This window comes from Antechinus flavipes, chromosome 4, assembly GCF_016432865.1.
Source record: "Antechinus flavipes isolate AdamAnt ecotype Samford, QLD, Australia chromosome 4, AdamAnt_v2, whole genome shotgun sequence".
Lineage (NCBI taxonomy): Eukaryota > Metazoa > Chordata > Mammalia > Dasyuromorphia > Dasyuridae > Antechinus > Antechinus flavipes.
This window is the reverse complement of record NC_067401.1, coordinates 43,119,740-43,138,338: the sequence shown is the minus strand read 5'-3', so window position 1 is coordinate 43,138,338 and position 18,599 is coordinate 43,119,740. Positions and strand designations below refer to the sequence as shown.

General features: G+C 42.9%; 1 protein-coding gene across 4 annotated transcripts in view; it reads left to right on the top strand.

The window, feature by feature from the left end:
- Positions 1-18,319, top strand: part of ZNF697 (zinc finger protein 697) — a 39,421-nt gene extending 21,102 nt beyond the window's left edge. Inside the window, exons 2-4 of one of the 4 annotated variants that reach the window (XM_051992875.1) lie at positions 7,509-7,600; positions 15,067-15,330; positions 16,863-18,319. In XM_051992875.1, the coding sequence (XP_051848835.1) occupies positions 15,102-15,330; positions 16,863-18,271 (1,638 nt within the window). In that variant the 5' untranslated portion in view covers positions 7,509-7,600; positions 15,067-15,101 and the 3' untranslated portion in view covers positions 18,272-18,319. The other 3 variants (XM_051992876.1, XM_051992878.1, XM_051992877.1) reach the window with 3 other exon arrangements.
- Positions 18,320-18,599: the final 280 nt, after the last annotated feature.

Below are 18,599 nucleotides of genomic sequence, written 5' to 3'. Positions count from 1 at the left end.
ATTGAAATTATATGAAATGTTGAGAACTTCAACAATTCCTTTAGCTTACTTGGGAGGATGGCCTCAAAATAGTCCCTTGAGATAGCTACTCATGTTTTTCTTCCCTAATACCAGAAGAAAGTTAATTGACACAAAAATATTATGATTTTACTCAGAAATGAACATTTTCATCCGACTAGCAGCATTTTCTTTGCCTTGTGGCTAAAAAAAAAAAAAACCAAACAACTCATCCAAAACTTGGTCCTTTGAGGTAGTCTTAAATTCTAGAGAGGAAATGCCCATCTATAATAATAATGGATGAGGTCCAACATATTGCACAGGATATAAATGTTATAAGAGCAAAGATTCTTAGGCTCTTGGAATCTAATCTACTCAGTCCAATTAAAAGACAGGGTATAAATATTATAAGGGCAGAGATTCTTAGACTCTTAAAATATAGTGTATTCAGCCAGGTTAAAGCTTCCCTGTTCTCACTAAGTAGAAAGAATGGATGAGTAAATGCTGTTTTTGTGAATGTAAATCAGGGAGCTCATGATGTCTTGGGGTATGAGGGAGTAGACCCAATTCATTGTGTTTTGCTGGCCTCTGGGAGATGGAGCTTGGCAGCCATGACTGGCTGGGGTTTCAGGCCAAATAGAGGGACCTTCACTCAGCTAATTTACTGGGAAATGTCCAATCCAGAGACACCTGGAAGTCTAAGAAATGCCAGTGATCAGTTAAGCTATAAATTGACTTCACTGTTGCTATGGATTTGAATTTCCTTTTACTAAGTATATATTTCAGTCCTCTGGTAAATAAGGGAAAACCACTAAGAGAAGGATCACCTAAAATTAGAAGTTTTCTGGGCCTGAAGCTTGGTAAATAATCCTAAGTGACCCAAATGACAGTGCTTTACCCTAGCTCTGTAGACTGGGAAGTTGAAGCCATCAGTGGACAGAGGAAAGCCCAGCCCAGATCAGGAAACTGTGGCCAGGGTCACAGAGTCAGTTAAGAATCAGACTAGGATTCTAGTGGGAAACACTGACTCTTATATCCTTTCCATTCCCTTTATCATCTAGAGTACCATATAAAGTTGGTCAAGATCCCTCAAAATGTGGGGAAGGGGCTGCTGGAATATATTCCCTCTCCTTGGTGCTTATCATCTTGCCCATCTGACCTAAGGAGTAATAAGCTGTGACTACTTTTATCCTCAGGAAGAACCAGTTAGGTGTTTTTTTTTTTTTTTTTTTTTTTTTTTTAACTTCCTAGCTTCCTTGAAGCCCCAACAAAAACCCTATCTTTTAGTGAAAACCTTTTCTAACTCCTAATTCTAGTGCCATTCCTCTATTAATTATCTCTTATTTATCCTGTGTATGTTTTGTCATTTGTTTGCATGTTGGTTCTACCTTTAGATTGTGTCTTTTGTCTCTTTTTATATCCCAGCTTGATTAGCAAGTCAAGAAGCAAGCACATAGTAGGGGATTGATACATGCTTATTGATTTAATTTAATTGCTCCAGAAATGACAACTAATTTAAATTTTTATCATCCATTGCTGGTCAGACTGAACTATGATTATGATTCCGTTTTCTGAGTTGAAGGCAGGAAATAATGTGAATGTACCAGTTGTAAAACAAATCTAACTATGAGTTTCTAGGGTTGCCCAAAAAGATAAATCAGAGTTTACAACATTGCTGTGATGGAAGCATTCTCCTTTTTACAGAAAGAACCCCAATTGATTTCCTTTTGAAGTAAGCATCTTGTGATATAATTAAGAGTTGCATGTCAGATAATCTTTTAAGGAATATGCCTGTTGGGCACAATGGGGTAGACTGACCTTTTTTATCATCACTTTAAATTGTTGCATTGTTGGAGCTGGGACAAAGTACCTGACTCGGAGTCTGGGAGACCTGAGTTGTGTGGCCCTGGGCAAGTCACAGTACCTCGTTTGCCTTAATTTCTTGTAAAATGAAGAAGGAAATCGCAAACTACAGTTTCCTTTGCTAAGAAAGCCTCCAATGGGGTCACAATGGGTCTGACATGATGGGAACAAATGAACAACAATAAACATAGGCGGAAACGGGCTCTAAGAGTGGTTTTATTTCTGGGTTGCATTCCTAGTGTCAAATGGAAAGATGTAAGGCTGTTCCTTGCCACCTGCAGGCCCCAAGTACTCAATAAGGGGCTTCATTTCATGAAATCTTTAAACATATTAGCAGATTATTTTTACATTATTTTGTAAAATAAGTATGTCCCTTTTCCTCTGCTAAGCAGAGAAATGGGAGTGATGAAGGGAGGTGCTTCAGCAAGCTAACCACACACCAACCGAGTCTGATTGCCTTCCATCCCCAATGTTCCTCACCTTGGCGAAACACGGGGAGATGCATGAAGGAAGTGTTTGTGTCACACTGAAGGCCTCATTGAGCAGGGAGCAGAAGAGGTGGTCCAGCACCTGGGAGGCCTGCTGCCAGCCCAGGAAAGCTTTGCCCGCCCACCCAAGAGGGCCTGGTCCACATAGCCGTGAGCTCTGCCCATCTGCCTGGGAGAGCCCTGCCTGCCCTGCTCTTGAGTCAGCCCTTCAAGGGAAGGAGAGGCTGCTGCTAGAAGAAGGGGTGAGGGCTAGGGAGAAAGGGAGGCTCCTAGACAGGAAAGGAGCCAGAGCCGTGGAGGAGGCTGAGGAGGAGCTGTTTTTGGACAGCCGCCCAGATCTGCTTCCTTCCCCTGACAGCATGGCTCTGCTGGCAACCAGCCATCTCCCACTGACTGGTACATGATTCTTTTCCTTGCTCTCCCTTCGTTTTCCCTGCTCTTGACCAGGTGCGTGGACAGGAAGAGCAGAGAGAAGGACCCTTAATGTCTCTGAGACCACCCTCTCCAGCCTTCCACCTGGATATCTTCTCTCATTGACTGGGTAGAGAAATAATAGTTCTTTTCTCATTTGTGGGTCTTGTGTACCATATGCCCAGCCAATTCTGCCTCTCCCAAGCCCCATCAAAGGTCCAGCGTCATAAATGAACGAGGCATTAAGTAACAGTTCAGAGACACACAAGAGTTGTAACTTGAATCCAAGTCCTCTGATGGCCAATCCAGTTCTCTTTCCACTAGACCACATTGCCTTTTCTGCTCCTTAAAGATTCGAAAGGTTCATTTCAACAGTGTTGTTTTTCAGTGTATTGTGTATAATTCTGCATGACCCCATTTGGGTTTTTCTTAGCAAAGATACTGGAATGGTTTGCCATTTTCTTCAACTTATTTTGCATATAGGGAAATTTGAGGCAAACAAGGTTATGTGATTTGCCCAATAACACACAGTAAGAATCTGGGGCTGGATTTGAACTCATGAACATGAATCTTGCCAGTTATCGGCCCAGATTTTAGGCTGCTACCTCAACAATAGAAGGCTCTTACTAGCACCCCCATATAAAGGAGGCATTTTTTATTTGGGGACACCCAAGTTACCTGGTCCAGAAGCATTGGTTCCTGGTATGTTTGTTTTTATTTACCATCAGAAGGTAGAATGTGGTTGTATTTCTCCTTTTCTGTTTGTCTGTTAAGGATCGTCAAGGGGATTTTTTAAGTGTGTCTAAATTGGGATCTCTGTCCTCTCACTGGTTGTTATGAATTTGATCCAATCCTCAGGTCCACCTGTCTGATTTATACTTCCATTTTGAACCTGGAACCTCCATTTTGGACCATTTTGGATTTTTTTTTTTGGACTCTATCCTGGGACTTCCCCAAAACCTGTCCTTGAGCAGACTCTTTGACTAAGGGAGTCAGATGTTATTTGTTTTTTTATGACAAGTGGCCAGATGCCCCTTTGCAATGATTATAGGCTTTTAAATGTATTCACTATGTAGGATAAGTATGATTCCTACTGATTCCTGAACCTGCTTTAAAAAACACTAAGATCTATCCATCTGTGAAAATGAATCATTAAAGTACTTGGACTCCAGCAGGAAAGACAATTTAAAAGACTATTTCAGATTTGCTATAGACAATTGAAGTATATTATGATACCCTTTTGGCCTCTGAAGTGCCATCACAATTTTTCTGCCATTTGTGAGTTCTATTTTTGTCACTTGGATTAGGTATTGTTAGTCTACTGGAATATATTCCCTGGTTCCAAGCTTCCAATCAATATATCCAGCTCAGTTAGACTGGCTTCTTTCTCTTTTCATTTCAAAGAGGACCAATGACTTCATGGGTGATGTCTTGATTAGTGAATGAATTGTACTTAAGTGAGATTGGGCCATATTTTTCTCCTTTCTCCCCAAAACGGCAAGCAGTCTAATATAGACCAAAACATATCTATATTTGCCATGCTGCACAAGAAAAATCAGACCGGAAAGGGGGGGGGGGAACCATGAGAAAAAAACTAACCAAACAAAAAGTGAAAATACCATGAGATTTTTTTTAGATCATACCTGTTATATCCCATCTCTCGTAGGAATCCTGTCAGTCCTCAAGGCCTAAACTCAGTCACTACTGCCTCCAGGAACTCTTTCTGACAATTTTCTTCTACTCTGTAGTAGGTAATGAGTCCATTCTGAGACCTTAGAACATTTGTTTGATGTGTCTCCTGCCTTTGTCATTTATGTCTTTGTATGTCACAGCTTCCACTGGGTTGTAGTCCCCATGATGACATTTGTAAGAACTTGATCCATGTTGAAATTGAACCTACATGCTGATGTGGGCTTTGTCATTTAAACCATTTTGGAGCCTCCACCATGTATGAAGGGAGGGGGGAAATACAGTATGTGGTTCTCACATCGTGGCAGGTCAGTCCCTCCAAATGTGGCAATGCCCAGTGTTAGCTAATTCACTATTAAAAGTAAGCCAGAGTCTCACTCTAATTTCCCTCTGCCAGCTCTGTGATGGGAAAGGCTCTCTGCTTGATTTCAGCCTGTTCTGGTTTTCTTTGACCCGTATGCTCCCTTTTTGCCCTTCAGCTGTTATATTCCTGTGTATCAGTTCCTGAGTAATCTACCAAAGTATCCACTTTAAGATGAAGTCCTTCATGATTGTGTTTGTATTGTTTTGAGTATCCTGCTCCTTTCCTCCAAGCTCTTAATTTCAGAAGGTCAGTCCGGGGTGGGCAGCATGCAGCTTGCTGCTTTTGAATGTTAACTCTTTGGTTTGGGTTTCCTGTCCAGAGAATAAAGCCTGTTAGATTTCTGGCTTCCACAAAAGAAGCATGTACTTTCATAGAGGTCTCATGTTCTGACGGATGATTTGAGCAGGGTTAGCTGATAAAAGGCTAGGGTATTGCATCTGGGCTCCTTTGTCTTTTTTGTGACTTCCAGAAATTGAAGTCACAAAAATTGTGCCCTGATCTCTCCCTTCTCTAAAATGAAATTGGTAATGATTTATTCCTACCCGTTAGCGGGGAAAACGGAATAAGCATTTATATATATTATATTTCAGCTACATTCAACATTTTACAAAATGTTATCTCATTTAATCCTCACAACCACCCTGCAAAGTTGGTGCTATTACCCCCATTTTACAGATGTCAAAAATTGAGGCAGGGTCACACACTATCTGAGGCCATATTGGAAGTCCAGTTCTCCAACTCTAGATCCAGAACTCTGTTTCCTGCTAAATGCCATAATAGACAATTTAAATTTTATTTTAAGTTGATGAGATTTGTTAGTTGGTGCTCTTATTGGATTAAAAAAAATCAGAATTCTTTCACTATTCAGAAAAGCCTCTTCTATTTAGAAAGCATCTGGGCATATTGTTCAGGATTCCTAGCTCACGTATCGGATCGCCTTCATTTCTAGGATACGTGGGATGTTGTGTGTATTTGAGGAGTATTGATTGAGATAACGAGAAGAAAGGAGAAGAGCTGGAAAAGTATCAAAAGTGACATCTTATCCATGAAAATTTCTTTGTAGTCTGGACTTTCAGACTTGTGTCCAGCCTGCCATTTGTTGTGGATCTCGCGGGTTCAGGGAAGGGACCCGGGGTGTAGAAATTCTCGAGGTGTCAGTTACAGGACTGAAGTGATATTCTTATGGTCCAGGAGGCAGTGGAGGAAGTAGGATTATGGAGGGAGGAGCCGCTACTGAGCTCTTCTGCCTGTTTGCCATGGGCTTAATAGGAGAGCAAGAACCCAGAGATAAGAGAACAGCTTCAACATTAAAGAAACTCTTATCTCAGTTTTTCTGGGCCTTATAGAGCAATCCCAGAAGAATCCAGCTTCGCGGTAAATCTATTGTAAAGATGCCTCCCCTTAACTTGAGAGCCATTTCTTTCTTGAAATTTTCCTTACTGATTCTCAATCCTTTCTCTTATCTTGATTCCCTCCCTTGCTTCCTCCCAGCACCATGGCTTGATTTCTTTGCACTTTTAAAATTTTGCTTTGCATTTTAATTGTATATTTACATCCTAGGTTGCTAGGTTGCCTAAGAGCAATGGCTGGGAATTGTTTGTAGAATTTAATCAGCGTGTTTGTGGCTTTGTTTAGAGCTGAGGTTGTGCACCAATGAAACTAATTCACCTTCTAGGAGTGAGTGCTTGGTTTCATTGAGGTCAAAATTATTTGTACTTCTTATTGTTATCTTGAGCTATGTTGTATATCTTATTTGAAAGTTATGCTTCCAGTCCACCTTCAATAGAGCAGCAAATCACAAATTGACCCCTACTATCTCATATGTGGCCCATATATGGTGTACTGAGTTGATCACATATCTAACTCTTCCTGCTCTTCCAAAAAAAATTGCTGCTTAATTGGCTGTTGATGACCCATTGTGATCACAGTCTTGGTCCTTGCCTTTGTGATTGGCCTTTATCCATTAACAACTGCTAAATGGATTGATAAAGTGGCTGCCACCATAGATAGTCTGACTCCAGCTGTCAATGTCCTTTTCTTCTCTTCAAGGATGGACATAAAGAATTCAAATAATAAATTATTTTCCAAGTTTAAATATGACTCCTAGCATTGTCCCTTGTGATTCACCAAATAGCCAGTCTTTTGTTCAGATCTTTCTTTAGTGGAGTTCTCCTGCTTTGGTTAATAATAGTTCATTTTTATTATTGGCAAATCACTTATGTCCCAACCATTCTCATTCTCGTTATTTATAAATGTGTGATCTTAGTGAGAACCATAGATCTTAAATAACTTGCCTGTGTCCATCCATAAAGAACTAGCTGTTCCCATCTCCCTTTGGGCCTTCCTATTTCTCTATGAAGCAGCAACTCAACCAAATCTATAACCGTGTTGTGATGGAGGATTGCCGGTGGATCGCAAGAGTCCATATCTCTCTGGGACTCATTGTACATTCTATTCTCTTCTGACCACCTCTTTTTATTGGGGGCGGAGTAGAGCAAGGAGACTTTCTAGTTGTTAACATGCCATTTTACCAAATCTTTTGTACTCTTTCCCTAAATATTGTTCTTGTTGACGTTACTTTGCTTGGCAAAAATCATTGGTTAGAATTTGCCTATCTTCATTTGAGTTTTTAGTGTGGCCAAGTGATTTTTGAGAGAGCTCATTTTCTCCTTTAAAAAATTTTCTCTTTAATGCAGCTTCTGAGAAGAGATTCCCATCTCCCAGGAAGCCGACTTGAAGGTATCAGCAAGCCAGAGGAATCCTTAGCTTGTAAAGGTGGAAGACACGGGTAAGCATACACTGGATAAAATTGATTCTAGGTCATTGGTGGCTCACAGTGGAAGAACCTGCATAATTCAAAGTAACTTTTCTTCTGGTGGAGGAAGAGCATAAGAGCGAGAAGCAGAGGACCCTTACCATGAATGTGACTTTCTAGAGGGCACTTCTTTTTGACCATTGGTGTCTTCCTTTCCTATTAGGAGAGGGAATGTTATATCACAGTCTCCTTGAACTGTTCTACCTCAGTTTCCCTGCACTAGTTTCCCTAATTATCCTGATGAGTTTCCCTGAATTGTTCTACCTCAGTCTGCCTTAATCCCCTTAGTTGTAAAACCCCACTCTGGTCCATTAAGACTGAGGACCATTTGCTCTAAGGTTATAAATTCTCAATGTGAGATTCAAGATGAGGGGGAGATCAGACTTCCTGGCTCCTAACTCCTTCTGCCCTCAAGAATTTATGGCACTACCCCCTCTAAATATTCCAAAGGATAAGACTATCCCAGATACCTCATTGACATCTTCTGTTTATTCAGACATCCTGACTTTGGCTTCTTAGTAAGAATTTATAGCCTCCCCTCATCCTGACAGAACCAAATGGTTCTGAAAACTTGCCACTCTTTTCTTTGTTTCAAAATACTATAAAAAGACTTGGGATTCTCACATTCATCACTGGATACTTTGAGACGAGAGTCCTGTCCAGTCAATTATATTCTCCAATTACTAAAATATTAAAATCTCTAATCTCTATCTTGCCTCAGTTTCTCCAGCATTACAGGAAGAAGGGAGGAAGAAGGAAAGGAAGAGATGTAGACCAGGTTATCTTCAGGGTAACTTTTAACTCTAAAATTCTGTAATCTTAAGAAAGAATTTTGAGTCTTTAAAACTATAAATCTTAAAAATGTGGAGAAACTCAGTTTCTAATAATATTATTAAGTCATTTATGAGTACTTTTAAAAACGTTTGGTTTGAGCAATTTCCCCAATTTATAAGATTATTGAAGTCATTGAAGGGAATGCTACTGACCTGGTATATCTGTAATTTCAGGAGACATTTTAAGAGAATCTTGTGCTACTGTTGTGAAATGGGTCCAGAGAAGAGGCGTAGGTAGTAGCAGACTTAATTGGATTAGTAACTAATCAGGGACCAATGGATCAGTAATGCCATCCTGGAATAATCTTTTGAATGGCCTTCTTCTGTTCCTGTTCAGCACTTATCTGCATTGTGCTTTTTAAATATCATGAAAAGATCTATAAATCAAATTCTTACATGGCATGAATCTAAAATTGATGGCCCATGCATTAGATGAGATAACTGGAGTCCCAAAAAATGGTCTATGGTAATATGCAGAGGAAATTTAATAAGGATCAGTGTTAAATTATAGATCTAGAAAGGGACCTTGAGGATAATTGAATATAAGTACTTGTTTTTATTCATGGATAAAGCAATACCCATGGGAATGTCTTGACCATTGTGGGTCCTGTGAAGGTCAGATCCACTTAAAGAGTGTTGTGTTCTCTTTTGAATACTTTTTAAAAGGGACATTGACAATTGGAGCATGTCCCAAGAACATGTAGAGACAATAAGAAAGCCCATGAAGAATATTTGTTCCCAGAGACTTAGAATGAACCTGATAGCTATATTTAAATTTTTGAAAGGCTTTCATGTGCAAGTCACTTTTAAACACTAAGACTATGACCTACAAATATGAAATAGAGGTTATATCAATGTACAAAGATGAGTAAATTCAAAATAATTTCCAGAAGGGGAGGGGGAAAGCACCATGGTTTTAGGGAACAGGCAAGTCTTCACTTACAAAGTGATGCTTCAAGTAAGCTAAGCAGGGATGAGTAGGAAATGTGTCCCAGGCCCGGAGGCCGGCTAAGGATCCAGAAGCACAGATGAAAATGGTGGAGATGTAGTTCCAACCAGTTTGGCTTGAACCTCAGTATAAAGGGGAGTGAGTTGAAATGTGACAGGAAGGAACCTGGGAACAAGAAGTCAAAGGCTTTAAGCCCCAGGCTCAGGAGTTTGTAATTTTCTTTGAAGCAGGGAAAAGCCACTGAAAATTTTTGAGCAGTTTTGAGTGACATGTTCCAGGTCACAGTCAGACATTCGTTCCAGGAATGTTAATTTGGCAGCTATAAAGAGGAAAGATTGGAGTATTGTGAAAACACAATTGAGAAGACCTTTTAGTTAGCTGTTAAAATAGTCCCAGGTGAAACGTGTTTGGAATCAGAATTATGGTTGTTGTTCTGTTAAGAGAAGAGAGTGGATAAGACTGACCTAGCAAAACATGGGGAATGATTTATGTGAGGGATAGTGAAGACTCATGGATGACAAATCTGGAACACTAGAAGATCCCTCTAGGGCTTGGGATGTAATAGGACTTTAATAAATGTTTATTGAATTGAAGAATAGGTAGGTTTGGAGGAGGGTAATGGATTTTAGGGGAAATGCAATTCTGTTTGGGATATACTGAGTTTGATAATGTCAGCAATGTTTGTTTTGAGCAGTTTCCCCAATTTATAGGATTATTGAAGTCACTGAAGGGAATTCTACTGACCTGGTATATCTGTAATTTATAATATAGTATATATAAGTATAGAAGTCCAGAGGGAAATACAGGACTGGAATTGAGAGAGATTCTGAACAAGATATGTACATTTGGAAGTCATGTGTACATAAATAATAATTGAATCCATGAGAGTTGGTGAGATATCAAAGAGGAAATATGTATAAAGGAGGAGCAGAGGAAGATTTAGAATGATAAATAATTGTGATTAATTGGCTAGAAGTGGTACTGACTGTGTGTGGAGGATGTAGGAGGGAGAAAAAGGTTTTATCTCGGCAGACTTTGAACTGAGAGTTTGCTCACCATAAGTAGGGGAAGAACCTATGGACAGGGCTTCTATTTTGTCAGGTCCTGTAATCAGTATGATTACAGTATGATTTTGAGCCTAGAAATCAGTATGGTATGGGTGGGCCAGCTTTCCAGACTGGTCATTTCAGATACAGAGGAGCCTACAGGCATAAGTATAGGGATTGAGTGGGGGCAGGGGTGGGGATAGATAAAATACTTTTCAGACACTTGAATCAGGAAATGATTGGTTGAATGACTCCTGGTTGGAAGAGAAACAAGAAGTTTATTAATATAATATAGTCTAATTATATATTAATATAATATAATAATAATATAGTCTGCTCCAATCCAGAGCAAAAAGTGTCGGCATCGATGAGTTATAGAAACAATGGCAGGATTTCAGCTTAATTCTAAGGAAGTGCTTTCAGTTGGGAAGGGAATGGACTGCTGCCTTTTCACTAGAAGATAGAACAGATGGGCACCTATTGGGATGCTTAGGGAACATGTGAGTTTCAGGTTCTCTTCCTCTACTCTTTTCCTGGGGGATCACTTAAAGAAACCATCTCTGCAAAGGGAATTTTCCTTATGACCACCAAAGTCCTGGAGTCTGTCCTCAGAGTTGGCATTAGGATCCCAGAGCTACCCAGACTCTCCGCCCAGCTGCAAAGATGAGGATTCTTTCTGGATCTAAAACATGCATCCATCATTCTGAACACAGAATTAGTTCTAAGGGTTATTCACAATTGTTTTGATAACCCATCCTCCAGCCTCACTCTCCTGATACAGTGAGAACTGGAGGTAGGAGGTATTTGCACCCAGAGATATACTTTCCCTCATCCTTATTCACTCCCGGATTTCTACCTTCTCTAAGGGCACCTGACCACTGACTCAAACTTCCTGCCACACTCCTGTTCAGTGAGTGCCCGTTGCTCTCACATTCCTACCTAGGGACTGGAATTCTTTCACCAAACCGCCAATTCTTGGACATGGTGTTATCTTGCCAATTTTTTTTTTTTAAATAGCCCTGCTGTTTATTCTGCATTAAGATGATAGATACAGCTTTGTCTTTGTGTCTGTTTAGTTTTTTGGTAAATATAAATATATCTGTAATTTGTAAATCAGCATTAGCTGCAGGAAGAATGAATTAATTACTATTAACTTCCTTTCATCTAAGGGAGTGCTAAAGGAGCATTTATTAAGGGTTTAATTTATACTAATAATTATGCTTAGTGCTGGGAATACAGGAACAGCTTCTGTCCCCAAGAAGTTCCTCTTCAGGCGAAAGCAATTTTTGACACAACAAATGTATGTGGAAGTATACAGTCTAAATGGGAGGCTATTTGACAGGAATTTGAAAAGGCCTTTTGCAGATGAAAGGTTAACTTTCAGCTGAGCCTTGAAGGAAATTAGGGGGCCCAGATGTGTAGGGAGGACATTCCAGAGGGGAGTGCTCTCTGTAAGAACACAGCCAGTTAGGTCTGGGAGGCTAAATTGTGTTCTCTGGAAAGGGAACAAAGGAATGAGACTAGAGACCTTTAAAAGCAATAAGAAAGATTTTCTATTTTTTCCATTGGAGAGTGCAGCTCAAATTTATTAAGGGTGAGGGAGTGGGAAGAGGGTTAGGGTTAGGGAAAATCATCTTGACAGTTGAGTGGACTGGAGTTTAGAGAGCCCTGCGGCAGGAAGTCCAACTAAATGGTTGTTCTTTTAATCCAAGAGTGGGATGATTAGAGTTTACACCAAGGAATATAAAATCTAAGAAGATTAGGGGGAGGGGCAGGTGGGAAGGGCTTAAATGTCATGTAGAGGTTTTTATATTTGATTCTGAACATAATAAGGAGCCACTGGAGTTTATGGAAGGTGAGATGATCAGATTTGTAGGTCCTTAGAAAGAACACTTTGAAGGATAGACTGGAGGGGAAGAGATGTGAGATAGACCAAACAGAAAGCTATTGTAATCATCCAGCTATGAGATAAGGACCTACACCAAGATGAAGTGTTAAGAGCTTTTTTTGGTTGTTACTATTCAGTCATATTTCAGTCGTGTTTTTACTCTTTGTGAACCCATGAGGAATTTTCTTGATAAAGGTACTGGAGTGGATTGCCATTTCCTTCTCCGGCTCATTTACATTTGAGGAAACTGAGGCAAAAGGTGACATGACTTGCCCAGGGTTTTACAGGCAGTAAGTTTCTGAGGCTGGATTTGAACTCAGGAAGATGAGTTTTTCTGATTCTAGAGGAGATGCTAAAGCAGAGCCCTATGCCAACACTTGCCTTTAACAATAAAGATCCAGCCGAGAAGACAGAACAGAAGTATCTCATGGAGGGAGAGAATCAGGACAGTAGTGTCATGAAAACCTTAGAAGATCCTGCAGGATCGAAGCTGTAAAAAGGCTGGGAAAGATTGGGGCTGGGGCAATCCCATTAAATGTAGCAATTAAGAGATCATTGTTAACTTGGAGAGAGTATTTTGGGGTATAGAGGTTGGAAGGCAGTAAGAAAGTGAGAGGAAAAGAGGTTGAGACACATGGCCAGTGAGCACTGTCAAAGGGGGAGAAAAGATAAAAAATCAAGAGCTAGCAAAGATGGATCAAGTTTGGGGGGGGAATGGAGTAGACATAAGCATGTTTGTAAGCGTCAGGGAAGCAGCCATTTAAGAGGAAGAGATTAAAACTAAGTGAAGGTGAGGATTGATAAAGGAGGCCATCCACTGGAGAAAGTAGAACAGAATGGGATCATTTGTGCCTGAGAAGGGCTGCCTGATTTTGTGTGATAGAGGAAGGTGGCAGAGGGCAGCTAGTCAGTGCAGTGGATGGAGCACCAGTCCTGAAGTCAGGAACACCTGAGTTCAAATCTAGCCTCCACTTCCTAGTTGTCCCTGGGCAAGTCACTTAACTCCAGTTGCCTTAGCAAAAGAAAGAAAAAAGAAATAGTGGCAGAAGGCATCCAGGTGATACGGAAAATAGTAATTTCTAGGTCTGCCATTTGACTTGCATTTTACTTTTGCTCAGGTAACTTCTCCAAGTGACTGGGTGTGGTTAATATTTTCAAATTCTATGAGATGTAAACTGTTGCCAATCTGTATAAATGGCAGCTATTATTATTATTATTATTATTTTATTTTACTCTTAATCCTTTTTCTTTTACATCTCTTTTGCTTTTCCTTCTTTAATTAAACCTTACCTTCACACTGTAGAATTACTTGTCATTGCCACAAATTTCCTTGACTGTTGTTTGTTCTTTGATTATCATCTTTTATCTCCACTTCTTACCTTTTAATATTCTTGGGGTCTGGTTTTGCACTTATTTAGTAAACTGATCCTTTGATCTTTTTGTCTAATCTCATCTTTAATCTCCACACACTGCTTCTATCACATTGCATTCTTAAAATTCTTCTATCTGACATAAGTGCTTAACAAAGATTTTACACATTTCTTTTTTTTTTCCTCTTTCCTTGACTTATCTCAAGGCTTCAGGCAATATCTCTTGTAGAAAACTTTTTCCCTGGCACTATATTTTCAATTTACTGCTAGTAAGTCCTCCTTGGGCACAAATCCATTGTGTCCAGAACAAGTTTTATCATTTCCATCTGTATCTTATCTTCACTTCTCATGATGCTCTCAGAGAACAAAAGTTTTATCATTTCCAACTGTATCTCATCTTAACTTCTCTATTTTCCACCGAACCCTCATTATCCCAAGCTTGCAACCTAGGAGTTTTCATATAAACATATACACACCCCACATACGTAGGAGTTTTAAAAAATTTCTTCTCTCTCTTCATTTTGGCCCTTCCTTTTTCCCAATTTCAAAACCCTGTTATGTTTTGAATCCACTCCCCCATAAATGCTTAGGCCCCTTCATCTCTTTTCACCTTAACTAGACCAGTTATTCTCCCCTCCAATATATTTCCAATTCAATCCATCCTCTGCTCAAATGCTGCCCAAATGGTCTTCCAAAACACTACTAGGGTCACATCATCTTGCTACACAAAAAAATTTGAGTTTGTGTTGCCCACTGAATAAAGTACAAATTGCTGACTAGACTCCAAGGTCTTCCTATCTATCTATACTGTACATTCTTGCCAAACTGACCTGCTTTTCTTTCTCCATCTCCATCTTGCTTATTCCTTCTCTGTCCATTTTCATGCCATGTATAGAATGGACTTTTCCTCTCTGGGTCATATTTTTATCTGTTCAGGCCAAAGCCATGATTTTTGCCTAGAATGTGAGCTCTTCCTGTTCACTTTCCTCAAATACTTTTCCACCCCTCTCCTTTGGGCTTTTTTCATGCTCCTTTATCTCATAGTTATTTGCATGTTTGAGCTCTTTTTGTCTTTGTTATTTTGTATGTTCCTTAAGAGCGGGACCTGTGTTATATATTTTTGCATTGATGTCATAGTTATTAGCATGTTTGAGCTCTTTTTGTCTGTTATTTTATGTGTTCCTTGAGAGCGGGGCCTTTATTCTATATATTTTTGCATCCTCAGCACAATACCTTGCCCATAGTAGAGCCTTAACAAGTTTGTTGTTGTTGAACTGAAGCAATGAAATCCTCCCACAGAGTGATTTAACCTTTGGTTTTTGTGTGTTTGTGTGTATTTCCGTCTGTGAGCAGAAATCTCGGATCAGTTCCTGGCCTGGTTTTCCCGGATGGAACAAGAGGAAGAACTGGGTGTGTCTGAACTCCAGGACTCGGGGGACAGGGGGATGGGCTCAGATATCGAGGACTCGGAGGAGAGGGGGATGGGTTCAGACCTGCAGTACATGGATGAGAGAGAGGACGACCCGGAGGAGAGGGAGGTGGGCTCGGACCTGCTGGACGAGAAATACAGAGAGGAGAACTCAGAGGAGAGGGAGATGGTGACAGACATCTACACAGGTGAGGAGTGCATTCTATGGAAAGCTGGAATTTCCATTGAAGCTGCCCTGAGTAGGGTCAGTTCTAACTCCTCTAGTGTTGTAACCAGCAGTTGCATTAGGTGTTGAATCAGGCCTCTGGGGGAGACTGAGGCAATATGGGCTACAGTACCACCAACATGCTGTGGAGACCCAGCTCGGCATCTCCTTCCGTAACACCTGGATTCTGCCGTTTCCTAGCCCTTTCCAGTGTCGGGCCGAGAATGGAGCCTTATCCTCAATCCAGACCTGATTGAGGTGATGCTGGTAGGTATGGGGGAAGAGACTCAGTGGAAGGAAGCTGGGACTGCTTCCTAGATGGAAGGGGGTATGCTTTGCCTTAGTCTTCATAAGTTTGTGTCTTAGAACACTGGCTGGCTTTGTTACACCTCCCAGATTCCCAGGGTGTGGAATCTCCCCTACATCCCCTGCGGCCGGGATATTAAAATCAGGGTCTTTGCTCTAACACATCCCCAGCCTCTTCTTCCAATCCCTACATTGCAGAGAAGCATGCAGCTTTCCCTAATTGAGCAGCCTTGGGCTTAATTCTTGTAATAACTTCTGCTTGGGAATAAGAAGCAAGAAACTGGATGAAGTCTGGCCTGGCCCTCTGACCTGGGCCTTCAGCTTTGCTCTTTGTGTTCCCTGTCCAGCTCTGTTCTTCCCTCGTGGATGTAGCATTTTGCAAAATATGCTTCAGGTCATTTGGGGGTTTTTTGTATCAACGAGATGCATTGTGGGAAGGAGACGGTGGCTTAGGGTAAAATTGGTCCATCCTCATGATCATACTTAGCATAAAACTCATTTCTCTCTCTTTCTCTTTCTCTCCCCTCTCTCTCTCCTTCTCCCATCTTTGGGGATAAAGGATTGAAAGCACAAACAGGTGAAGTGACTGCCCCAAAAGTCACTCAGTGTGTGGATGGCCAAAGACTCGGCCTGAGATTTTTTGGCTTTTCAAAAACTTCTGAGCTCTTTGCTTGGTCCAATGAGACGTTATGTGGAACAACTAATTGTATTTTGCAAAGTGCTTGGTACTTCCCACTGCTTTTTCTTTTGTTGTGGCTGGGTGGGATAGTTTATGTATTTTCTGATCCTCAGTCTTGGGAATATCTTGGGCTTAAATTTTCACAAGCATTTGAAAGATCTTAGTTTTTATAGGAGTTTTGTTTTATTTTGCTGAGACAATTGGGGTTAAGCTCAGGATCACACAGCTAGGAAGTATTAAGTGTCTGAGGCCAGATTTGAACTCTGGTCCTTCTGACCCCAGGGCTGGTGCTCCCTTTTGGAGGCAGAGCAGTTGGATGGGATAGAGGGGCCTTTCCTTGGTCTTTTTGACCAATGCCGTGAATCTTGTTTCCTCCCGGCCCTTCTGAGACAGGGCTGACGTGGGATATCATGCTTTTTTTTTTTTTTTTTTTTTGGAAGATTAGTGTATGGCTGGTTTTACAAACAATTCCCCCAAACTCAAAGAAAAATAAATTCTACCGGGATTCTTCTTTTTTTTTTCCCCTCTAGCAGATGAGAGACTCCTCAGTGAGGAAGAAGAGGCAGCCCTCCGGGAGGAAAACGAAGATGATGTGGAGGATCCTGAAGTGGTGGAGATGGGGATGTTCTCGGGACTGTCTGAGTCGGAGAGCCTAACGCAGAGTCCCAGAGAGGGGGACGAGAGCGCCGGAGAGAGCCGCCTGGAGGAGGAGGAAGACCCCCCGGCCCTGCCCTGGAGGAGACGCCTCTCCATAGGGAAGTGTCCCCGGGAGGGCAAATCTGCCCAGCGACGTTTTCATCATGCCCACCACCCGATGGCCGTGGATTTTGGGGAACTCAACAGCTTGATGGCCAGCATCATGGAAGCCCCCACCATCTGTTCCGATTGTGGCGAGAGCTTCAGCCCCGGAACGGCCTTCCTTCAGCACCAGCGCATGCACCAGCTGGCCCAGGCGGCCGCGGCGGCGGGGGTGCAGCCTTACGGCTTCGCCACGGAGTGTGGGGGAGTGGTGGGGATGGTGGGGCTGGGGGGCACGGGCACCCTGGGCTCCGTGTTGCCCCGGACCCCGGGAGAGAAGCCGTACCGCTGCGGAGAATGCGGCAAAGGGTTCAGCCGCAACACGTACCTGACCAACCACCTGCGCCTGCACACGGGTGAGCGGCCCAACCTGTGTTCGGACTGCGGCAAGAGCTTCAGCTGGCGCGCAGACCTGCTCAAACACCGCCGCCTGCACACCGGGGAGAAGCCGTACTCGTGCCCCGAGTGCGGGGAGGCCTTCAGCCTCAGCTCCCACCTGCTGAGCCATCGGCGGGCCCACGCGGCGGCCAGCGGGGCCGGGGCGGCGGCGCTGCGCCCCTTCGCCTGTGGCGAGTGCGGGAAGGGCTTCATGCGCCGCTCCCACCTGGCCAACCACCAGCGCATCCACACCGGCGAGAAGCCGCACGGCTGCGGCGAGTGCGGCAAGCGCTTCAGCTGGCGCTCGGACCTGGTCAAGCACCAGCGCGTCCACACCGGGGAGAAGCCCTACATGTGCTCCGAGTGCGGGGAGACGTTCAGCGTCAGCTCCCACCTCTTCACGCACAAGCGCACGCACTCGGGCGAGCGCCCCTACGTGTGCAGCGAGTGCGGCAAGGGCTTCGGCAGGAACTCGCACCTGGTGAACCACCTGCGGGTGCACACCGGGGAGAAGCCCTTCGGCTGCGCCGAGTGCGAGAAGCGCTTCAGCGACTTCTCCACGCTCACCCAGCACCAGCGCACGCACACCGGGGAGAAGCCCTACGCCTGCGTGGAGTGCGGCAAGAGCTTCATCCAGAGCTCCCACCTCATCCGCCACCGCCGCATCCACACCGGAGACAAGCCGCACAAGTGCGCCAGCTGCGGCAAAGGCTTCCGCTACAAGACCCACCTGGCGCAGCACCAGAAGCTGCACCTCTGCTAGGGCTGCACGGGGGAGGGCGCCGGGTCCCGGGAGGCGGGAGAGCCCAAGAGCGAGGCGGGGCCGGGCGCATCTCGGGGCCATTGGAGGAGGAAAGGTTAATGGGGGGGGGGGGGGGGGTTCTAGTAAATTCAGAAGAGATATTTGCAATTGCCTTTTTCCTCCCTCAAATGAGAAAGGCAGAGTGGGCTCACAATGAAGGCCTTTATTGACTTTTACAAGTGGTTGTTTAGGGTCATCAAGAAAAGGGAATGGGGACTGAAGGAAGGGAAGAGAGACATAGAGCATTGAAAGGGAAGGAGTAAAAATAGAATAATGGCAAATGGGGTCT